The 23592-nt window shown below is 46.0% G+C and overlaps 1 protein-coding gene across 3 annotated transcripts in view; it reads right to left on the reverse strand.

Moving 5' to 3' along the window:
* The window catches only part of Zfat (zinc finger and AT-hook domain containing), a 178226-nt gene that overhangs the window by 110424 nt on the left and 44210 nt on the right, over positions 1–23592 (reverse strand). For all 3 annotated transcript variants that reach the window (XM_021182879.2, XM_029469960.1, XM_029469961.1), the window contains exon 3: positions 20126–20377. In XM_021182879.2, coding sequence (XP_021038538.1) covers positions 20126–20377 — 252 coding nt within the window. The remainder of the gene's footprint in view (positions 1–20125; positions 20378–23592) is intronic.

Raw genomic sequence — 23592 nt, forward strand, 5'->3', positions numbered from 1 at the left:
TGCATCCCAAGAGTCCAACTCCCACACCTATGGCAGTGTCCATGACAAGCCTTTCTTTAGGGAGACATAACAAGCTTCTACCCTGTCATTACACGGAGGGTACCAACAACAAATAAAAGCACAGGTCTACCAAAAACAAGCTTCCAGAAGCAATTCATTTGTGAGGGGTCACTCAGGAGCTAGCTGTTAACTAATTTGTGGGTATCGCCAACCAAAGCAGACATACCACTAAAAACTCACACTCACTTCTGCATGGATGACAACTGCACAGAGGGAGTTCCCCCTCTGTCAACGCTCCCCATGCTATGGACTCTAGGACCTCTGAGCCCACATGCAACTATGGCAGAATTATGTGCAAGTGACCGGGAAGGGCAGGCAAAAGAGGCTGCAATCTCAGGTAAAGGTCCAGTTTTATTTGTGAGAGAGGGAGGCTGGTTTCTGCTCTCTCCATTTGAGACAATATTTTCCATTTGTTATGGATGGGTTTAAGATGAGTCTGAACAATTCGTGTCCAGAAGGTGGCGCTGTCTGGGGAGGCTATGCAAACTGCAGACACTGGCCTGTCTAGAAGTAGATCTTTGTGGGCATACTCTGAGGCACTCCTGCCTGAGCTCTCTGCCTCCTGATCCTTAAGGGCCCAGCACAGCACACAGAACCACCATGCCTTTCCTGCCGTGATGTATTTATTCTACGGTCGAAAACACTGAGCCAAAATGAACCTCTCTTCCTGCAAGCTGCTTCTGTCAGGTGTTTAGTCATAGCAAAGAGAAAAACAACCAATACATCTCCTAATTGCTCATGACCTCTCTCTGTTTTTCAAACACAGTTGCCTTTCTCCCACTGAAATACCTTCCAGACTTAGGCTAACAGTCATGATGGTGGGTGCTTCTTTAAGGGCATGGCATTTCCAACTTACAGCTAGCATGCTTCAAGGCCTTTCTTTGGGGTGTTTTAAACAGTTTCTTGTTCCTCTGACTTTACAAGCTTTTCTACTTTCTCCCCCACCCCTGCTGATGCCTATATTCTCTGTAGCTTCCTTTTCTTTGGAAAACTCAATAGCTCTGCAATGGATCTGCTTTTTTGGAAACCATGTTGGATTTAGTCCTACTGTATGCACATTGCCAATGGGCCAACATACATATCCATTGTGTGCACACTGCCAATGGGCCAACATCATATCCACTGTGTGTATACTGCCAATGGGCCAACATACATACCCACTGTGTGCACACTGCCAATGGGCCAACATACATACCCACTGTGTGTATACTGCCAATGGGCCAACATACATATCCATTGTGTGCACACTGCCAATGGGCCAACATACATACCCACTGTGTGCACACTGCCAATGGGCCAACATACATATCCACTGTGTGCATACTGCCAATGGGACAACACACATATCCACTGTGTGCACACTGCCAATGGGACAACATACATGTCCACTGTGTGTATACTGCCAATGGCCAACATACACATCCAACAGTCTGCTAACAGCAGAGGAAAGTCAGTAGGCAAATACCACACTGTGACTCCAGTCAGGATCTTCCATGGCAGGGATAAACTCACATTGGATGTGAACACAAGAAATAGGTCAGTCACCCAGGTCAGTCACCCAGTGGAAGTCATAATCCACCTGAGCCAGTAAAGTGCAGGACTTGGCAGGCAGTACAAGTGGGCATATTCTAAGTGTAGGCTGTGCTCTGAGTTCTGATGTAGCAAACACATCTCACACCAACATTCCTACTACTGGTCAGAAAAGCTACTGAAACTAGGCCAACCATTGGTTAAATCCTGTCTCATCTGTCTCCCAAGTAAAACAGAAGCCCTGTGAGGTTAGCAGGGTTCAGCTCATCCCACTGAGCAACTTCCAAGGTGCTCCATATGAAACGAAGTTGAAAGAGATAGGAAACAAAGTGGAGAGACATAGGAAGGGCTACAAATCTCAGATGAGGAAAGGCATTTATTCCTTAAGCAGTTAACAAGGAAGGGTCCTAAGTATCCGGCCCTACATGGGGTTCTAGAGACCTGGAAAATGGCCAGGCCTGTCGCCCATCCTCTGGCAGCTCAGAAGAAGCCATGAGAAACAATGACTAGACCCCAGTCATGCAACTCACTGGACCTGCCATTGCCTGTCCCCTATGCTCCGGAGGACTTCTCCCAATCCCTTAGACACATTACGAAAAACCAAGGTTCAGGGACCCTTTCATTTCATACAGTTGCTCATGTTGTGGTGACAACCGAACACAAACATTATTTTGTTACTACTTCACAAGTGTAACTTTGCTACTGTTACCAATCATAATGTAAAGACTTGATATGTGACCCCAAGGCCATCATGACTCACAGGTTGAGAACCGCAGCATTGGATCACGATTGCCACAACTCTTCCTGCTGTCTCTGAAAAGCTGGCCAGCTTACAGGCAGCTCATATACTGCAGCTGCTAAGCAGCTCCCTCTCAAGCCCAGCTCCCTCAGCCAGGCCCAGCCCATCTGTGCTTAAGGCTAATTTGGCCAGAATAAAGACTGGCATTTGCTCTCTGTGCCTTCAGCTGAGTCTCCACACACAGCAAGAGACTATTTGCTCCTAATCACTTTATGCAGATGAGCAGCCCCACTCCAGCCAAGCCTGAGCACAAGCCTGCCTTGCACTCAGATGCACAGCTGGCTCCTAGAGCAACAGATGCAGTGGCAGGGCCAGGCCCTCTCAATACCATTAAGGCTGTCTAGGGTATTCCCAATTCTTCTGGCTGGGCAGGCAAGGTTCTTGTTATGAAGAGGCAATTCTCTGTTCAGCAGACAAGTGTTTATTTCCTAACATGGAGGAAGACAGAATCCTAAAGTCACCCCCTTCCTGAGATGATTGGGCACAGGGCAGAGTAAGGGACTCCTCAGGTGAAATCCAGAGTCCCCAGTTAGTGGCAACAAGATATTTGGGACAGCCGGGCGTGGTGGCGCACACCTTTAATCCCAGCACTCGGGAGGCAGAGGCAGGCGGATTTCTGAGTTCAAGGCCAACCTGGTCTACAAAGTGAGTTCCAGGACAGCCAGGGCTATACAGAGAAACCCTGTCTCAAAAAAACAAAAAAAAAAAAAAAAAAAAGATATTTGGGACAATTACTCTTATTCAAGAGAATCCCTCATTGACTTCCTTCCCCCTCAGTATATAGAGTTGGTGCCTAATGAGGAATGGCTGAAGGGCTGACAAGCTGATGACTGTCTGCCTCTGTCTGTCTGTCTGTTTTTATGTTTATGAATGTTCACATACCTGCAAGCATGTATGTGAACCATGCGCATGCAGTACCCACAGAAGCCAGAAGGCATTGGATGTCCCAGTATGAGAGTTACAGATGGTTGTGAGTTCCCAAGTAGGCATGGGGAAGAGGACCTGGGTCCTCTGGAAGAACAGCTACTGCTCTCAACCACTGAACCGCCACTCCAGCCCCAAAAGAATGCCTTTAAAGAAACACATCCAAGTTCCAAAAATAAAGATAGCAAAGGCGCCTGGGCTGTGGGATGCTCTTCAGCAGATGCATGTGTAGTTACACAATGCTGGGTGAAGCTGGGGTGCTTCTAAAGGTCACTATGCTAAAAAGTTAGTCTCTAGCCTGGGGCACAGTGGAGGTAGAGTCAGCTGTAAGAAGAGAGAGGTCTAGTGAGAACTCAGATCGGCGGATGAGCCCCAGGCTATCCTGAGTCTCCCCTTCTGGCTCTATGACTTCAGTAGCTTTGCTCTAGCAGATGTTCTTCTCACCATGTAGTCTCACCTAAGAACAGCAGATTCGAATGAGCATACATTAAAAGTTCTGAAACCTTTCTTCTGTAGAAGTCAGTTATCACAAGTATTTTATCATAATGACCTAGTAAAAACATATTAGCATATCCTAAGGTAGCATTACTGTTTAACTTCTAGAAATTATTCCAATGCAAAAGATAACAGGACATAAGTTTTAGGAAAGTAGTAGCTGAAATCTATCTGAGATACTTAAGATTTAGGACAAACTAGGACATGTCAAACCCCTGCAACCTTTTCTTGGTCACAACTGAGGAGCTGTCATCAGGACGGTACGGAAGGCAATATCAACCCCATGAGCAGCTGTGAGGTTCACACAAAACACCTAGCAATGGTCTCTGGCACCTGGGCTTCCTGCAGTCAGTATCACAGGAGAGAGAGAGAGAAAAACCACATTGCTGTAGCAACGCCTTGGTCCCTGCAGGCAAAGCCCTGTCAGAGCTGTGAGCAGAACTCCTATCTTTTCCTACACACATGCTTGTGCCTTTCTAGCCAAGCATTTCCTACATCTTTTTCCTCCTCTAAGGCTTTTAAAAATCTGTGCTTTCAAAGAACAAGGTCCTTAGCCGAAGTCCACTTGTCCATCAAATACTGTATCATACTTCAGTACTGTGTGACTCCAGCTTTGTTTGTCAAGACACTGGGATGATGACTTTCAAACAATTTTTAAAGTGACCTGTTCAGGCAATTTCAGTGTCATCAATCAATTCAGACATGCCAACTAAGGTGGAAAGAAGGGGGTGGTTCCACCACCACCCTCCCATGTCTCACACACCTGTCCTTGGTCTCTGCAGCTATTTCCTCTGAGCACTTCTGAAGGACTCTGGTAAGAGTGTCAAACTGCTGGATTGGGATGTACCATGTAGCTGGCCAAAGGTCACTAGATGTAAAAGTCAGCTTTGAGAAGGCATGGCAGAGATCAGCAGGTACTGTGCCAAGGGCATCACAGCTGAGAGCCAGTTCTGCCTTTCTACTGCAGCCATTTAGAACTCACTGCATCTAAGAGCAGCATCTGCAGAATGAGTCACTGGGAGATGCATGAGAGAACACGCACAGTGCCTTGTCACAGGCTGAAGCAAGCACACATGTGAAGTTCTCAGGACAGACATGTCTGCTGCATTGCAAGTCCAGCTCAGGTCTGGGCTGGAACTCAGTCACCCCAACCTCAATTGGTTTCAATTATGCATGGTCAGACAAAGTCTGAAAATTCTAGAAGAAAACAATTAAGAATTTTAGGCCACTTTTATTGCAATCTTATCATAATCTGATCATGATCAGTTTATTAGTAGTGGTCATTACTAATCTTCCTGTGCCAGATTTCAGATCAAAACTTATAGCCATATATATTCAGGAAAACACATCATTATAACTGTGATCAGTACTGTTAGCAATTCCTCTAGGCTCTGCCCAACAGTTACCGAGCCACAGCTTCTGTCTCTGGCCACCAGGTACAAGCCAGGAGCCAGACTTATAAGAACACTCCTTGCCAGGCCAGCTTCTTCTCTTTCTCTCTTTCTTCCTCTCTTCTCTCTCTTTCTGTCCTTCTCTGTCCCGTTTTCTCTGCCTCCACCCCTTCCCCAGGTCCCCTTCCCTTCCCACCAATAAATCTCCTTTATATTAGGCCAGTGGATAGCCTATTACTCAGGGAGAACACCTTTGCCAGCCCACCAAGGTACTTCTTTCCTCTGCATCACACTGCCAGTTTATAAAACACAAATACAGAACTATAGCATGTGCAGGACTCAGTAGCATGCAAGGAAGGTTTTGGGCATCTAGTGAGGATCTTGGAATGAATCCCCCTTGGAATCACATCGGGCTTTAATTTGCTTTGTATTAGTGAAAGCTATGACCCTATGGGCCAGCTCTGAGAGTAGGAAATAGGTAGAAATGGGCTGTGTGTACCTGCTTCACCCTGCTACCTGGCCTTGCGTTCTCCCAAGTTTCTGACAACTATAACACTTAAGTTCTTGACATCTGTGCAAAGTCGCTCTTTAACCCTAGCAAATTAACATAATTCTCTATATTCCATTTCCTTTGGAAATGAAAGCATTTTAAAAAGTGATGACACTGCACAGGAGAAAGCAAACCTTAGAGAGGGAAGCAGATGTTACTGGATGCTGGCACACTGTGTTCCCACCCTTCCCCTGCACCACGGCCCTAACACCCTCGCATGCAGTAATGTGTTCTGACAGAATACTAGAGGCAGCCATTGTAAAGAAGCAAAGTCTGGCCTCTCATTTTAAGGGTAGATAAGGAGAAAAGGATCCATGAACCCTGGGATTCTCTAGCAGTCCCATTGGTCCCTCTGGACCACCCTCTGTTTTTCTTTACCCAATTCCCATCCCCAATGGTTGACCCATTGGGGTCACACAATGACCCCAGAGCCCTCTGGCTTTGAACTGTGTCTGGCCACTGGAGGTACCAGCAAGAGGTGAAAGCAAAAAGAGAGTAGGGTGAACCTTTATTCCCAGAGTCCCTTGCTCCCAATTGACCACTGAGTAACTTCATCTTAGCCCCCACCTGTAATGCCTCCAGGCCTTAGCACAACTGACTTCATGATGTAAGTACCACTGAAGCCATAAAACTCAGCATGTAGATAGATAGCATCACCTGCCAAAATGAAAACGAAAACCTTATCCATCAACACCCACAATTCTGGAAAAGTCTCTAAATGCACAAACCTTGTCTGTTGGCCTCTATAGCTCTGCTTCTGGCTAACTGTTCCTCTTAGCTGAAGTATGTAGTCCAGAACATGTGTTTTATGCTCACCCTAAGAAAGGTGTAGTGCTATACTGGGGTCTAGAATACTCAGCGTAGTCACTGGCCAGGATAATAATGCATTCTATTGGTTTAAACCCTCATGTCCAGGTGTTCTCCTCTGGTGGATACTCCACAACACAACCCATGGAGCTCTAAGATCTCCCAGCCCTAGCTCTTTACCTATTAGGGTAACATGACCCCAGTATCTCCTCTACACCAGCCTCATTTCTCTGAGCCTCCAGCTACATTCTGCACTGCTTACCCGTCTACCTCTCCATAAAGGCAAGCATTATTGCTATGCACCTCTGGTGGTCCCAGGTCCTCAAGAAGCTACCCTAGATGTCCAGTTCTTTGGCTTCCCTCCCTCCCCTGGACCATCTTTTTACACCCCCACCCCCACCCCAAGCAACTAAGAACATTGATGTTGAAACCCTGGACTAGTATGCTGGCTGAACACTGAAAGGTGACATTCTCTTACACATGTTCAGTTGACCAAACTCCATCCTCTACCAAAATTAACTTATCTTTTCTACCAAACCTATTTATCACCCCAGTTATCTGAGATCGACAGGTTTGCCCCGGTCAGCTCAATCTCCCAAGCTAAGAACAACATAGCCAGCCTCCCATCTTCCTCCATCAGCATCTTTAAAGTGGGTCCCTTCTATCAATCTTAACCACTGAATCATATAGTTCAGACACGGGATCCTTGTACCTACTGTGTGGTTGCTGGTCCCTCTGTAACTGAACTAACCCTATGTCCCTCTCCCATGCTTCTCACACCTTCTCAAGCCTTCAAATATCACTTCCATCTCCACACTTCAGAACCAGATCTTCAGCCACAGGGCAGCTCCACACCACCCTTGCAGACCTCCAGCATGTCCTACCCACTATCACTAATATGTGCTGGAAGTGTTGCAGACTTTCCCGAGTGTCCAATACTGTGAGAACTTTATGGCAAGGACCTCTGCTTTGTGAACACCATTTAGTCATCAAGTACCAGAGATACAGACAGCAAGCCCTTGATGATTCTAGGTCATAGCTGAGGTTCAAAAGCTCCCATTCTGCTTACCCCTTTACCTATAAGCATGCATATACCCACACAAAAGAAACTGTAGTAGTTATTCTGCATTGAAGAGAGGCTGAGCAGCAGCTCTGATCACTCGGCATCCTGATCCACCCAGATGTGAGCCAGCAGTTCACCATGACTCCATAATGGACTGAACCTTTCAGACTGAAAGCAAATCCCTTCCTGCCTTCAGCTCCATCAGGAGCTCTGTCACAGTGCTGAGGTAACTGATACGGAAGAGTGCTGAGCTGTAGCACCTCCTCAGTGTGTTCCTTTTGTGCTGTCTTCCAGCTCTTTGCTTACCACCCCTCCTCTACCACTGGGCTCCTTGTCCCCAGTTCTGCACACACACACACAGTAGGATGTGAACCCCCATTTTACTTCACGCCCCACAGAAAGTCACTGAATGTTCTGCATGAGCATGTCTTCCCGACCGGTGCACCGGGGTTTGTAGACATTACTTTCTGTGCATTCCTGAATTATTAGCACTGCACTAATGTTCTAAAGCACCTATTCTAAATTGCCCCAGAACTAATTAAATCTCAGAATGCCCTAGAGAGTCAAACATTATCAGCCACATTGATGGAAGGCCTAGAACAGTAGCAGACTGATAAGGGATTATACTCTGGCCCTCTGCCACCGATTTGTTCCTCTGTGCTAGTACAGCAGTTTAGGAAACCTCCCAGCTCCACAACAACTCTCTAACCTGCTGAGTGTGCATCATTCCTTCCCTCTTCCCTCCGGCCTTCTCACACCTCCCTGTCACTCTTGTGCTGAGGAAAAGACAGGTGAGCCTAACTTCTAACAGCTCCCATGAAAAGATTTCAAGGAAGAAGAGACAAGGACTGGCAGAAGCATCCATGTAGGCTGCCCCTCCCAACACTGTATACTCACTGAGTGTACCACCCAGACCTCCTCTCAGGGTAAACATGTTCCTGCTTCACCTCCAGGTTTGGCACACACCATCGAGCAGCAAATGCCTACAGACCTTTTACACTCCCTCTGTACCCCCACAGCATGCTAGAGATGGCAGAAACTCACACCCCACAAACTACTCCTGCAGGAAACCCCTAAGATGCCCCATTGGCAGTATGGCTCTGCCCTCCACATATTCTTCACTCCTCCATTGTATTTCATGTATCTGTATCCCTGTTCTGCTCCCCAGATACTCAGCTGCCCAAAGGACTGAATGTGTCTAACTCAAGGATGATCCCCAAAATCTACCATAAGCTCATAACAGAGCAAAGAAAGTGTGTGCTGCGAAGGCTCACTTAGCACTGAGCTACAACAGACTTCCTCAACATCTTGGAAGCCTAGGTAATTTGGTGAAGGGCTGCCAACCCTGGACCATCTATTCCTCGCAGGTCAGAGAGACTTCCACAGGGACACAGAGCAGTTCTTTGGACAAGGCTTACAGTAACAGTTGCTTGTGTCAGGTCCAAAAGAAATTGTACTGGCCCTCATTCTGGGGCCCCATTCCCTTCTACCAAAGGAGCCATTTCATCAACACTGTCAGAAGGGACAAATGGTTGTCCTTGGTCCCATTAATATACCAAAGTGCATGCTGGCCTTCAGGCTCACTCAGTATCACAAGTACCTGTGGCTCCCCCATCCCCTACCCTAAACTTCTCCAGCTCACTGCTGTTCTTCACCCAGATTCTCATTCCCATATAACTGCTACTCTGCCATGAGTGCCCTCCCTCCCTTCCTCCTCCTCTTCTCCCTCCCCCCCCCTTCTCTCCCCCCTCCCCCCACGCCTCCCTTTGACTCTCCTTAGCTACAATAAAAACCTTCTCCTCAAGCACACTCTGGAGTGGCTGGCTACGTTCTCCATTTATAAATCTGGAGCTGAAAGCCTCAGTTTATATACACTTGCATCTAGGCTCAGTATAGCCCAGTGGCAAGAGCAGCACTACAGGCACCCCAGCCCTGGCCTCTCACACTGGAATAGAGCAAGCAGCCCCCTGAAACCAGCCAACAACAAGACCATCGATTTGTTGCCGCTGCCTCTGTCATGTTCCAGCAGGCCTCCACTGCATAGTCCTGAGAGCACGAAGCTTCCGGTTGCCTCCAAGATATGGACAGATCCTTCCTTCTTAAAGTAGTGATTCAAAAATCTTCTGGAGCAGGATTTAGTGGGTATCCTAGATCCTTGAAAAGGTGCCCAAGCATCCTTTGTTCCAAAGGCAGGCAAAAGAGTCAAGATCCACAGTGCAGGACACTGCCTCCTAAAGACTGTGACCCTTATAGCAAGAACTGGATCGTGGGAGTCTCAGAGATCGAGACCCAACTCTTCACTTCCAGATGCACTCTCCACCCAGACTTAAGAAATTTCTCTAGTCTAGCAGACCCTCCATTTCTTAACCCAAGGGAGGAGAAGACACTTGCCCCAGCATCCAGTGGTAGAAGGAAGCAGACATATAGTGCCTTGCCTAGTGGCTTGCTTAGGTGGGCACGTGAAGACAGCAGTGCCAGGCTTTCTAATCCCTCCACCTACATTTGTGGAATTGCACTAAGAGTGGGAAGTTCAGGACCCCATCACCTCTGGAAGTAGGTAAATGGAAACCTTCCCAGTCTAATCTTCCAGGCCCATGGAAGCTTCCCTAAATACCCTATAGCTTCCCACATGTTCACAGCTCTAAATGTTCAATTCCCTCCTTCTCCAGACAACACCAAGAATGAATGGGAAGGTTGTGTAAAGAATCAGAAGCCTGTGTATCCACACACCCTTCCACTCCCCGGCACTGCCTCTGCTGTAGGCACTGTACTCACAGTCAGAAAAGTACAAAATAGCTGGCTAAGGGGGCCGAGAAGACTTTGCAGGAGGCAAACACTGAAATAATCTAGGGAACACTTCCTAGCAAGAAATGCAAAGAGGAAGTGGACTGTGACAAATAGTCCAGTCCCAGGCCATGGTAAGACAGGCCAGACAGATCAGTGGTGGGGATGGTTGGACATGGGAGATACTTGAGCAAGAAGCACAGAGCCCTCTATGCTCCGCACACTCTGGCCAGGTTCTTAGGTCCAGAAGAAGAATCAAACAGTGACTGGTCTAAAGCCAACATAACCTCTACATGGACATGACAAAAGACCAGGGGTCCAGGGGCAGTCACAGGGTCAAGAATCCAGAAGTTGCTAAAGGACAGGTCAACAGAGCTCCACTCAGGTGGAGTGGCCTGAGCCATGCCCTATGCCTATGGGCAGAATCTGGCACAGTTCTGTGATGAGCAGAAGAGAAGGGCATTAGAGAAGACTAGGCAGGTAGAGTGGGAAGGCAGGAGGGCTGCAGCAACTGAATCACAGGGGAAAGAACCATGCAGGGCCACAGCACTATGTAGCAGCTAGCTCTCAGATCAAAATATTTCATCCATCAGAGAAGCTCCCTAAGACAGAAAGAAACATCTCAAACTGCTTCAGGAAGTCCCTACAATTATCCAGATTCAATAGCTCATACCCACCCTTCCAGAGTAAACAATAAAGACTGCTGAGAGTCACTCTCAGACAAGCCAAGACAAGGGTTCACCCAGAAGAGTCTTAGTCAAGCCCACATGCTGCAGCAGAAACCAGCCAGCTGCCTGAAAGAGGTCTAGACTACCTGAGCCACCTGGAAAGGACTCTCCAACCTGCTGAGCTGCCTGCAGGATGTACAGTGCACTCCAGATTTTCTACTTTTATGAGGTGGGCTTTGGTGGTGCAGTTGGCTTTGAGTCATTTCTGCTCCTATAAGTAACCAGAATAAAACTTACTGGTTCACCAAGTTGGACTTTGTTGGTATCCATACTTTGGTCTCCCTATCTAGGGTGAGTTGGTGTGTGTGTGTTGTGCCTGTATAGAAAAAAGTCTGACACACAACACACATCCTTACTACATGGTGCCCAAGGCTGAGCTCAGTCGGATGCCTACTGGTGTCCCTTCCCGGAGGGACTCTAGCCAGTCCAAACATGACAAACAGGGCTCTTGCAGGCTTTGCCCTTCTCCCTCGTTCTCTTTGCCTTACTAAAAACTATTAGATTGCATTCCTAAAGCTAGCCCCCAAAGCCTGTTCCCTTCTTTGGCCCCTTCTTCCTCCTGAAGCTAACTACCAAGGTCCAGCTCTCAGAGTACTGAGCCCCTTTGGCTCACCTAATTAGCATGCACAGTTAAAATTAAACACATCATCCTAACACAGGGTCTCCCTTTTACCTTTATAAACTGCCGTTTGCCTATGGGCCACATCAGTCTCCTCTATCCAGAGGCAGTCCTTTGTCCTCTAAGACAAATACTCCTTCCTTCTCTCCCCTGGTCTTGTCCCCTTCTCCCTCTTCTTCCATCTCCTGCCTTTGTCTCTTATTCTCTGTCCTTTGTTCCTCTGGGCAAACAGATCTCCTTTGTGCTGAGGACAGTCTTGGGGTGTCCTAGTCTGCTATCTTTTCCTAATGTTCCCTGAGTTGTTAGGAGAGAAAGAAAAAGCAACGAAAAGGCAGCAAAAAGAAACAGAACCTTCACTCACTTTCCCAAGGAGAAATGTGTGCTACTCAGGAGGCCGCCACACACACACCAATGCCACCTGCAGACTCTCAAATGCAGCTCAGAACTATCCTCATCAAGTGTCCAGCAACTGTCACAAGCAACTGTGTCACAAGGCACAGAGCTGAAGGAAGTAGTCGAAAACTCCAGAACACACTGTGTCTTCAAGAAGACCTGGAAACTACTATGTGTTCTTCCATAGGAATGTTTAACAAGAGCAGTGGGGAGTTTCACAGTTCTCTTTTCAGGAAATGACCCCAGAAATAGGAAACTTTGGGGGCTCAGAAGCCACTTTCACAAGCTTGACATATTGATTTCTGCAGGCTGAAAAATGTTTTTCAAAAACACCAGCTGTTCCTCATAACAACAGGGGAAAAAAACTCTTTTCCCAGTTCCTCTTACTATTGAAATGCAGAATAAAATAAATAAATGTTGAATATTCTAAATGTTATTTTAACTTGCCAGGGTTCAGAGGAGAGAGAGAAAACACTTATTTTGCTTTCATCTAATTGTTTTAACAAGCCTGGAGTCAAGGTCAATTTCTGAAATGTCACTGAAGTGCTCTTTACAGTGCATGTGCTGGAAGAATTATGTGACTATTTTCCCATTGTAATGTTGTGCTTGGTAGCCTAGGGAGCACCGTGCAGTATATTGAGCTCAGCCCGAGGCAGCTGGGCATAAGGGCACTTCTACAGACTTGAGGGGTATCCACCCAGACCAGAGATGGGGAAAACAATGAGGCTCTACCTTCCCGTTAGGTATCTGTGAAATTGAAGTCCTTTTAGGCCACCGGGATCAGTGAAGGATGAGGATGTTTTCCACGGGGCTTATTACTGTGTACACTGATAATTCTGTGAGGAGGACGGTGCCTGCCTGCCTTGCTACAGTCACTGCCTAATTATCACAGAATGTACTGCCAACAGTAGGAAGCTTGCAGAGGAACTCTGATTTCTTACTAACGTACAGGAAACCCTCCCTGCCAGAGGCATGGGGAAGGAGTGTGCTCTGTCCCCCTAAGGCAGAGATAACAGTGATTTCTAAGGCAGGAATGTGGTAGCTCAGGACACAGCCTGAAAGAGCAGATCTTGCTTCTCACCTACCCCCAACAGGGACACTGGATAAACACCTTGGCTAGACTTAAATTCCTCAGGGACTAAATTAGAAAAGGAGCTTAAATGCCCAGTTCTTTATTAACCAATCTTACAGAATCACATACTGTGTTGTTCGATTTACACAGCATTCTCAAAATGACAAAATCACAGATTTGGAGTCTAGATCAGTGGACGAGTGTTAGGAGACCAATGTGGGTAAAAGAGCAGCAACAGGTGAGCTTTGAGGGAACAGGGCAACTCTGCCACCTGCTGGCAATATGGCTGACAAACCTATACGGGCAACAAGTGACCTGAACCACGGGGCACACTGAGAATCTTGATACTCCTTAGCTTTGTGTGAAGGGGTGGGGACATGAGGCCGTTTTGCACTGTCTTTGCAACTCCAAAGCACAATGTTTAATTTTAAGGGGGTTTTAGACTTTGAATTGCAAGACCCTATCTTCTCTGTAGACCTTATATTTTTAAATATTTTGTTAACTAAATAATATTTATTAAAAATTTCTTTACATTAATGTATTGGTTTTGTGTGTGTGTGTGTGTGTGTGTGTGTGTGTGTGTCCTTACTTCTCAAGTTATGGAGAAATACAATTTCCAAAGTATAACTTTAAAATATGTAGACTGAATGAAAGCACACCAGAAACAAAAATACACAGAAGTATATTTTCATCATTGGAGGACATGATGACAGTTGTCTACGCTAGTATAAAAAAGAGTGGAAAAGAAAAGAAATGCAAAAGACATTAGAGAATAAATGATAAACTGTGGGGAATAATTTAAGTACCTAGGACAGTCCAGATGCACAGTGAGTTAATTGTATGAATGAGGACTACCCCAGCCATCTATGAACATAAATAGCCAATAACCTAGCCATGTACATAGAGAATCCATTCCTGATGAGTGGCCACAGATTTAAAGTTTTAAAGCCTGCTTTGCATGAGAACAGCAGGATAACTCCTGACTCAGTGGAGGCCAAGAGGACAAAGGCAAGGCGGACACAGTCTCAGCTGGAAGGGAGCAGGAACCTGAGGTCCCAGGTCTCTCTGACAACACCCACATGTGCTGAAATGTAAAGCAGTCCTTCTTCACCCCCAAACCATGTGATGAGGCCTGTACCTAAGTCAAAATAACATGCAAAGACAAATGATAAAACTGCATGTTAAATACTACATTAAAACAGTACTAGCCTGGCGGTGGTGGCGCACGCCTTTAATCCCAGCACTTGGGAGGCAGAGGCAGGCAGACTTCTGAGTTCGAGGTCAGCCTGGTCTACAAAGTGAGTTCCAGGACAGGCAAGGCTATACAGAGAAACCCTGTCTCAAAAACAAACAAAGAAACAAAAACAAACAAACAAACAAAAACAGTACTAATGCCCCGGAACTATAGAACTATGCAAAAATGTCATATGGCTTTTAAAAATGACAACAGTTGACATTTGCTGATTGTTTGGGGTTGGGACACCTAGCAAAACAGTCACAAGTAGCATATACAGGCTGTGTCAATATTTTTCAAGATGGAAGTAGTGACACATTCCTTTAATTCCACCAGTCCAGAGGCTTACAAAAAACAGCTCTCTTTGAACTGAAGGCCACCCTGTCTGCATAGCTCGCTCAGGCCACTCAGGACTATCATCACACTGAGCAATCTTCTCCCCTACGGCACACCACCTACTATGTCTTTCTCTTGAGGTTGACAACTAAATGAGACACTCACAGAACACTGAGAATTACCCTGGCAATAGAAGAGGTTCTAGGAAACAGATTGTTTGATAGTGAAAAAAATACAGTTTTGAAATGTATACCTGGGGACATACTGTTTTATAAGCTTACTTAACATACTTCTCCACACACACACACGCACACACAGGACAGAACACTATCAATAGGACAAAATGGCAGCCTACAGATTGGGAAAGGATTTTCACAAACCCTACAACTGACAGAGAGCTAATATCCAAAATTTATAAAGAACTTGAGACAACAACAACCAAAATAACCCAAGTTAAAAATGGGGTACAAAGCTAAACAGAATTGTCAACAGAGGAATCTCAGGTGGCCGAGAAACACTTAAATAAATGTTCAAAATTTAGTTATCAGGGAAATACAAACCAAAACAACTCTGAGATTCCATCTTACACCTGTCGGAATGGCTAAGATCAAACACTCAAGTAATAGCAGATGGTGTAGAGGATGTGGAACAAGGGGAACACTCCTCCATTGCTGATAGAAGTACAAACTAGTACAACCACATTCGAAATCAACTTGGCAGTTTCTCAGAAAACTGGAAATAGTTCTACCTCAAAACCCAGCTATACCACTCCTGAACATATACCCAAAAGATGTCTCACCATCCCACAAGGATATGTGCTCCAGTATGTTCATAGCAGTCTTATTCATAATATCCAGAAAGTGGAGACAATCTAGATACCCCTCAACTGAAGAACAGATTTTTAAAATATGATACATCTACACAATGGAATAGTATTCAGCTATTAAAAACCAACCATCATTAATTTTGTAGGCAAATGGATTGGACTTAAGGCCATTCGATAAGAGGGAATGCCTGATACTGTATACCTGGCTACTTATCCCTGGCTTGAGAGCTCACAGACCCTAAAGGAGAAACAACTACGACCATGTCCCTAAATCAATATATCTTCTTGCTATATTCTAAACACTTGCTTTTATATCCACAGGTAAGTGTAGTTCTCACCCCTCATCAGAGAAGCTTCATTTTGCAGCAGTTGGAGGCTGCTATTGAGATGTACAACTGATCAAAAATGCAGAGAACAAGTGACCTTGAGGTGCTCACCCTCAGTTACATATCTACAGTACAACTATAGAAGATGGGGAGAAAATAAGGGGTGGGAAGAGGCAAAGGACCAGGATGCCTGCTGCAAGCAGTATCTTTTAGACATGATAGACATGCTGCACCTGTGAAATCTCAAAACTATGGTTGCCTAAAACAACATTCATAATTACCATACAAGTTGACGAGCCAAGAGGATGGTGGAAATGTTCCAAGCCTCACTCCTAAGTGAAGAGCTATAGGCAGTTAGGAAACATTTAGAGGGGGAAAATCAACTTTCTCCAGAGACCTCCAAATAGCTTATCCAGTCTCAAGTGGTCAGCCCTAAACCTATATATACGTATATGTGTGTGTGTGTGTGTGTGTGTGTGTNTATATATATATATATATATATATATATATATACATATGTATACACACACACACATATATATACACACACACACACATATATATATATATATATATATAAACACTAAATGAACTTGATAGATGGCACACACACACACACAAACACAAACACCACGTGTACATGTATGTAACAATAATAATTATACAAGATGAGGGCATGAGCCCCAAGACAGAGGTGAGGGAAGAGTTGAAGAAGAGAGAAGGAAGTGTGAAAATGATGCAAATATCATATACTCATGTATGAAATTCTCAAAACAATAAAAAATTGTAAAGATATGGCTCAGCGGTTACAAGCATACACTTCTTCCAGAACACGACATCAGTTCCCAGGGCCCATGTGGGACAGCTCACAACTACCTATCACCCCAGCTGCAGAAGATCCCATGACCTCTTCTGTCTCCAATGGGCACCCACATACACGTGGCAAGTATTCACAGACACAGGGATACACACACACACACACACACAAACAGGTACACAGTCACATATAAACAGGAATAAAATTTTTAAAACTTTAAAAGTGTATCTGCTAGACTGTATACTGCAAGATCTCAGAAGAGTCCTGACAAGATGTATTGGGCCAAGGGTGGAGTAAGGTCTTTCCTCCTGGGCAGTGTCACAGGCACATTACATGTACTCGTAGATTCAGTTATATTTGCCTTCTCGGGATTTCCTGTGTTGTGAAAAGGAAACCGCAGGACGAGGGAGCTGGTGCAGTCAGTAACGTGCTTACCTTGCAGGAACGAGGATCAGTGTTCACCCCAGACTCCACAGTAAGAAGCTTTTTCAAAACACAAGCAAGGCAGCACACTCTAAGAATGTCAGTACTGGACGGCAAAGACAGGCAGAGCCTGGGCTTCTCTGGCCAGGCAGCATAGCCAACAAAGCGAGCTTGTGATGTCTACTCTTGGTTGCCAGCTTGACTATATCTGGAATAAACTATAATTCAGAAATGGAGGGCAGGCCTGTGAGAGATTTTCTACTTGGTCTGAAGTGGATAAATCTACTTCTATCCCTGATCTTTAAGGTAGAAAGACATAAGCCTTTGACCTGAATCTTGAAGTAGGAAAACATGCCTTTAATCTGGACCACACCCTCTGCTGGAAGCCTATATAAGGGCATGGAAGAAGGAAGTTGTCGATCTTTGCCTGCCTTCCCTCACCTGGCTAGCACATTCATTTCTTCACTGGCACTGGCATCTACTTCAGAATTCCAGTGTATACAGCAGACCAGCTGAAACACCCAGCCTAGTGGGACTAAGCAACTACCAGATTCTTGGACTTTCTGTTCACGGGTAGCCACTGTAAAATCATTCCATAAGGTCTGTGATTCTAGAGTAGCTTGGCTAATACAGAGCTCAAAGCCACTGAGAGATCCTGGCTAGTTGACAGAAACTGAAGGTCAATAACTGAGGATCTCTTCACCTTCCCATGCCTATACACATGAACACACACACACACACACACACACACACCAAAAGTTAAAACATCCAATGCTGTTCCTAGACCTTTACCGGCCATAAGTTGGTATGAGTTTTCTATGGAGAAATGTACTAACGTATTTTCTGACTAGGCAGACCTACCGTCAAGAATTTAAACACATGCACAGACACATACATAAAGACATTGTACTAAGTTGTTTATAATCCACAAGAAAAATAGTAACACAAGTTGTCACTGACTGTGCCCTGGCTTCTCTCAACACTGGAATATGGGGACTGAAGATGATGCCACAGAACCACATAACAAGGTGTCAAAAGAGAGATATGTTCTAGGCCAGCTATATAAGGACTTATTACTGTGCCCCAAAATCAGACCTAGGTCTGGGAGGCAGAAAGGAGAACTCAGTATGGCAAAAGACTGAAAGCCCTGATCCCAAGCATCTTCAGAAAAGTTGGGGGCATGGCAGGACAAAGTTGGGGAGCCATGGCCACCGGCACTCACAGCAGAGAACTAGTTCTCGAAGGACCAGCAGAAACCAGAAAGGCTGCCTTGGCCAGAGCTGCTGAAGGCGCAACAAGCATTAGGTAGGGTGCAGAAAAGAAGAGAGGAGCTGTAGGTGTTCATGCATATGTATGTGTCTGCATGTAGTATGTAAAAAAGATAAGCCACCGGGGAGATGGAGAAGAGACACAGAGAGAGAACAGCAATGCCCAAAACTCACATCAGTGAATTACAGAGCCAGGGCTAAGTTTCAGCTTCAGAGGTGGTATGACCTTATCCTAAGCAACTTCTCCCTAAAACCTTCCAAATGAATTTAGGTTCCAAGTCAAGATACAGACGCCCCCTCCATCCCCCAAACACACACATACACACTGACATCTCACACTGAGGGACAGCAGCCAGTCCACTGCTGTGTCAGGGTTCTGTTAGAACACAAAGTGGCAAGAGCCACAGGATCATCTTGGGAGCTCTTCAGGGAATTGGAAAGATGTTTTAATCAGCTGCCACAGGTGCAGGCAATGAGCCTCGGCCACCCACCTGGACACCTGTTAGTATAAATTGATGAATTATTTAATAATTCATCCAATCTGTGCTGAGATTTTTGCATACCAAGCATCTTACTACATCAGTGGGGGAGACATTTACAGTACAAAAAATTTACAGCGATTCAAGAGAGTGGCCTGGGGTCAAAGGCCAGGTCCTCTTGTTACCTAACAGACAAAAGCAGATGTCTTCCCTCTTCAGTGTCGAAGTGTGCTGTCCTCAGAACATAGAAGGACAAACGTGTTATAACGAGGTGGAAAGAACAGCTAACAGCACTAATGTACACTGGGTCTTCTGACACGGCAATTGCTATGCTAAGCTCCACAGAAGTCCTGTCTCTTTTAATACTCAAAGCACTCACACGAAAGAACAGTTTTTATTCCTGTGTTATCGATGACGAAACTGAAGCTACAGCAGGATAGCAAAGCTGGAGCAGAGTCAAACATGACACATGCTGGGCCTCCCCATAGCACACTTTGCACAGCACAGCCCACCTTGAAGACAGAAAAGAGTTCAAGCATCAAACAACCCCAGGCCCACAGCAGGTGCCCTTGGTGTAGCTCTGCAACTCCTTCCTCTGCAGTGGGTCTGACCTACTGCAAATGTGCCATGGTATACCCACTCCATGTCATGCTTGGGGCCACTCTCAGCCCCACTTTATTTGCTGCAGAGTTGAAATCTAGCCAGGAACATAGCCAAAGGAAGTCCATGCTGTTTTATCTTCAAGAACAGCCAGCACGGTCAGGCAGTCTAGTCTTCAGTCATCAGTGACTGATCAGCATGCTTCTCTATGCTCTATCTTTCCACTGAGATATCACCTTTCCTCACACTCAGGATTGTCCAGGTCCACTGTGTTCACATTAGAATGAATGTTCTTGATGACCGCCTTCTGCCAGTCCACACTTTGCTTCAAGCTCCCCATTCTCCCAACACATGAACTCACCAAGGTAGAGACAAGAGTTTTACCACTGCTATAATCCCCACATCTCCTCCCCTGACCAGCATGCCATGGGTCTGACCTACTGCATAACATCTTCACCTCAAGGACTCTTCTAAGCTCAGTAAGAAGCCACTGAACCAGAAGGAGAGACCTGATCAAGCACACAGCACTCCCAAGCAACAAGCCTGAAAGCAGGTATTAGCTGTCACCGCTCTTGATAAAAACCTGACATGCAGCACTAACCTGCATCTCCATCCTCCTCACCCAGATTCAGCACAATGATGCAGATGTGCTTGCGCAGCTGGCGTGTGTTGGAGAACTTCCGGCAGCACTTGCTACACTCCAAGCTGCTAGGGGCCAGTCTGCTCCCTTCCTCTGGAGCCAGGGGACCGTCCTCACTGGGGCTCACGAGGTTTTCTACCACCTCCTCTTCAGTGCTGGGCTTCTTTGTGGAACCCTTAGGCCTCCCTCTCTTTCTCTTCATAACCAAAAACTCTGTAAAAGAAACAACAGGGCAGGAGGCAGTCACATGAGGGGACAAAGCAGGACAGTCACTTAGCTTCTTTGTGTAGGAATGGTCATGTGTTTTATTAAAATAAGAGGTCTGAAGCAGTTCCCCAAATTACCAGCTGCAAGCATCTTTAATGTTAATGTCGATGTATCTATCTACTAATGGTAATTGATTTTGCAATATCCTGCTTCAAGACTATCAACTGGACAAAACCTTTGCATGTACTCCTTCAATAAAGCTGAAAGGGGTACAAGTTCATATTGTGGCTGGAAGTACACAAATCCTGTCTCTTATTAATCCCTGCTTCCACTTAAATCCAGTGCTTAGAATGTGCTTCAAGATTTGTTTGCAGAAGGGTTTCAGGGACTGCTGAGAGGAACACACTCCTAATGAGTTACACAACTATTCTGATTATGTCAAAGACTCAAATTGTCCTGGCAAAGAGGAGGAAAAAATATTATAATGTAAAGCCACAAATTATAGGGGGAAAGATAATAAAATAATTTTCAAGTTGCCTAGTGACCTGGGGATTTTTAAATAGCATGATCAGAACTGCTTCAGAGTGAGTTCCAAGCCATGTTACAAAGCAGTCTGATCCACTCGTGCGCATCAAGAAGAAACTCATCTGCAGATTGACAGTGGAATGAAACAGGGATCAGGGGAGTGGGTAGAACTGCACATGCAATCATGTGAACTGGGAATCTTACAGTTCTATGGATAAAATATGCTGGGGAAAGACTCTGAGATAGTCCAAGAAGGGGTGTGACCTCAGACTAATGACACCCCTAATGCTAGAGCTGTCACTGGACAACCCTTCTAGGGTTTGGCACCATCTTAAGTGAAGGCTTGGTTGTGGAATGAGGACTCTTCCCGCTCTCAATAAAGATGAGGCTTGCAAAGGGAAACACCAACCACTTTATTCAACTTGTGGAACCCTTTAATTAAGGGAGTCACCCAAGCCCACGAAGCAGAGAGGGAGATGGAAGCAATCTGCAGGGCAGAGCTGCATGACTGTGGTGTTCTAGCCAGTGCAACCCACCTCAAGCATTCAGGGACACTGGACACTGGAATGGGACAGAAAACTTCCTGGGAAGGGAGCACCCTGTAGGACAGAGCCTCTGCAGAGATACAATGCCAACCGCAGGTCAGCACTGCCTGAGGATCCAGGCTACAGCCTAGGTAGTCTGGACCATTTCAGACTTCAATCCATCTCATGTAAGGCATGTTGGGTGGATAGAAATGGGAAGACACAGTGAATACAGACATGAAGACACACTAAGAGACAGGACAAAGCAGCCAACATACTAAAGCCCTTTGGTCCCCTTGCCAGCCCTAATTCCCACCAAGAACAGAGGCTGTGTTTGAGAAGGACCAGGCAACTGAAGGTTCAAGGAAGGAATCCAGTAATGGAATAAGAACAAAGCCTTTATGTCAATGTCTTGCAAACTTCTTATTATTATTCTTTACAGCAGCCTGTGCAACCTGAAGGAACAGCAATTAACATCCAAGAAGCAGCATTAGCAGAATCTATAAAAGACCCACCTCACACCCACCAGCTTAGCTGCACATGACACTGAAGTCTGTGGCCCAGCCCTAACCCCATGGCTAGCAAAGCCCTGTTGTGCAGACAGAAGCTGCTCTCTGAATGTTCCGAGCATGTAACTATGTAGTCAAGACAAATTTCACCCATGGAGAGGTATGGCCTTTGCCCTGGGTGACATAAAGGTCTTACATCCTTCCTGATAGGTATGTCTATGACTGCCTGAAAGCTTTGACTTAGGTGCTATGTGAAGGGGACTTTGCAACATGACCCAGCAGCTCTGACATCCAGATGGACGGGAGGGAAAGGGCTTGGAAATCCCAGGAGGGTAGAGGTCACACAAGAGCAGTATTGTCTTCCAGACTGAAGTAGAGGCTGGATGCACTGAAAGCTAGAGGGACTTCTCGAGTGCGTCTTGACCTCATCGGGCACCAAGGACGGGAGGAGGTGATGAGCCTGGCCCTGGGTGAGAAACCCAAAGCTCCACTGTGAGCCATCCTAGTCTCCTCCACAATCCCACATGGAGGCTCTTACTGTACTCAGTAAGTTTCTCTAGCAAGTAAAACCTGAGGAAGGTCACAACAGTCCACCAAACTGCAGCTAGCCATTCAGAGGCTCAACTGGGGCTGGTGTCTTATGGAGAGCTATGCCCTCACCTGCAGGACTAGTAGACTCGGTGTAAACCCCATGCTTTGACCAGGGATTTCCAGGCACTTCTGCGCTGGGCTGGTATGTGCTGGTGACACACAGTGGGTGCACAGCACAAGGAGCAATAGGGCAAACTGTGAGTCTCTTTGCCAGTATACTGGGTGCTCTGTGCAGGCAGAGTCTCCTCCTGATTATGCCTTACGACCCTTAGCACCTCAGCCAGTGTCCTGAACCCACAAAGCCAGATGAACAGAACTAATGAGCAGTGTGGAATCTGGTGCTTAAGGAAGAAATAAAATCAGCCCTGAAAGCTTCCAACACACAACAGCGACAAAACTAATCTTCCGTCCTCTCCATCCATAATTCAGATCCTCGAAACCAATTAGTTAGCTAAAAATGAAATATTCATAAATGAGCTTGGAATAATTTAAGTTCTGAAAACAAGTTGCTGCTGTCAACTACCCACATTTTCATGAAGAGCTGTGAATTCTGGAGCTGGGAAGAAAAGCACGCAGCCTCAAGTCAAAGCATCAGAACAGACCTGGCTGGGTTCCTCCTCTGCTCCCCCCGAATCCCTTGCCACAGTCTGTCACTGAGCTCTGGTCATTTGTCCTTAGTGACTCTGTCCACTCATTTCTGTTTTAGCCTTGTGCTCCAGGTTTTTCCTGCCCCTGGCCTTTGTCTCCATATCACCTCCTAGCTCTGGAACAGTCCATTATTCTGAACAAATCTGCCCCACAATCCTCAGACAAGGTACTGGGGAACACTGTTCACCAGGTATGATGTATCCCTTTGTCTTCTCAGACGTGGAGCAGCTATGAATAGTTACAGACCCTCCTAAGATTGAGGCTGTCACCATCCCTAAAAGAAGGGAGGCTGGGCAGGGCTATTAACCCTCTCTTAAGATTCTGGCCAAGCCGGGCGTGGTGGCGCACGCCTTTAATCCCAGCACTCGGGAGGCAGAGGCAGGCGGATTTCTGAGTTCGAGGCCAGCCTGGTCTACAAAGTGAG

The sequence above is a fragment of the Mus caroli genome, chromosome 15 (assembly GCF_900094665.2).
Source record: "Mus caroli chromosome 15, CAROLI_EIJ_v1.1, whole genome shotgun sequence".
NCBI lineage: Eukaryota > Metazoa > Chordata > Mammalia > Rodentia > Muridae > Mus > Mus caroli.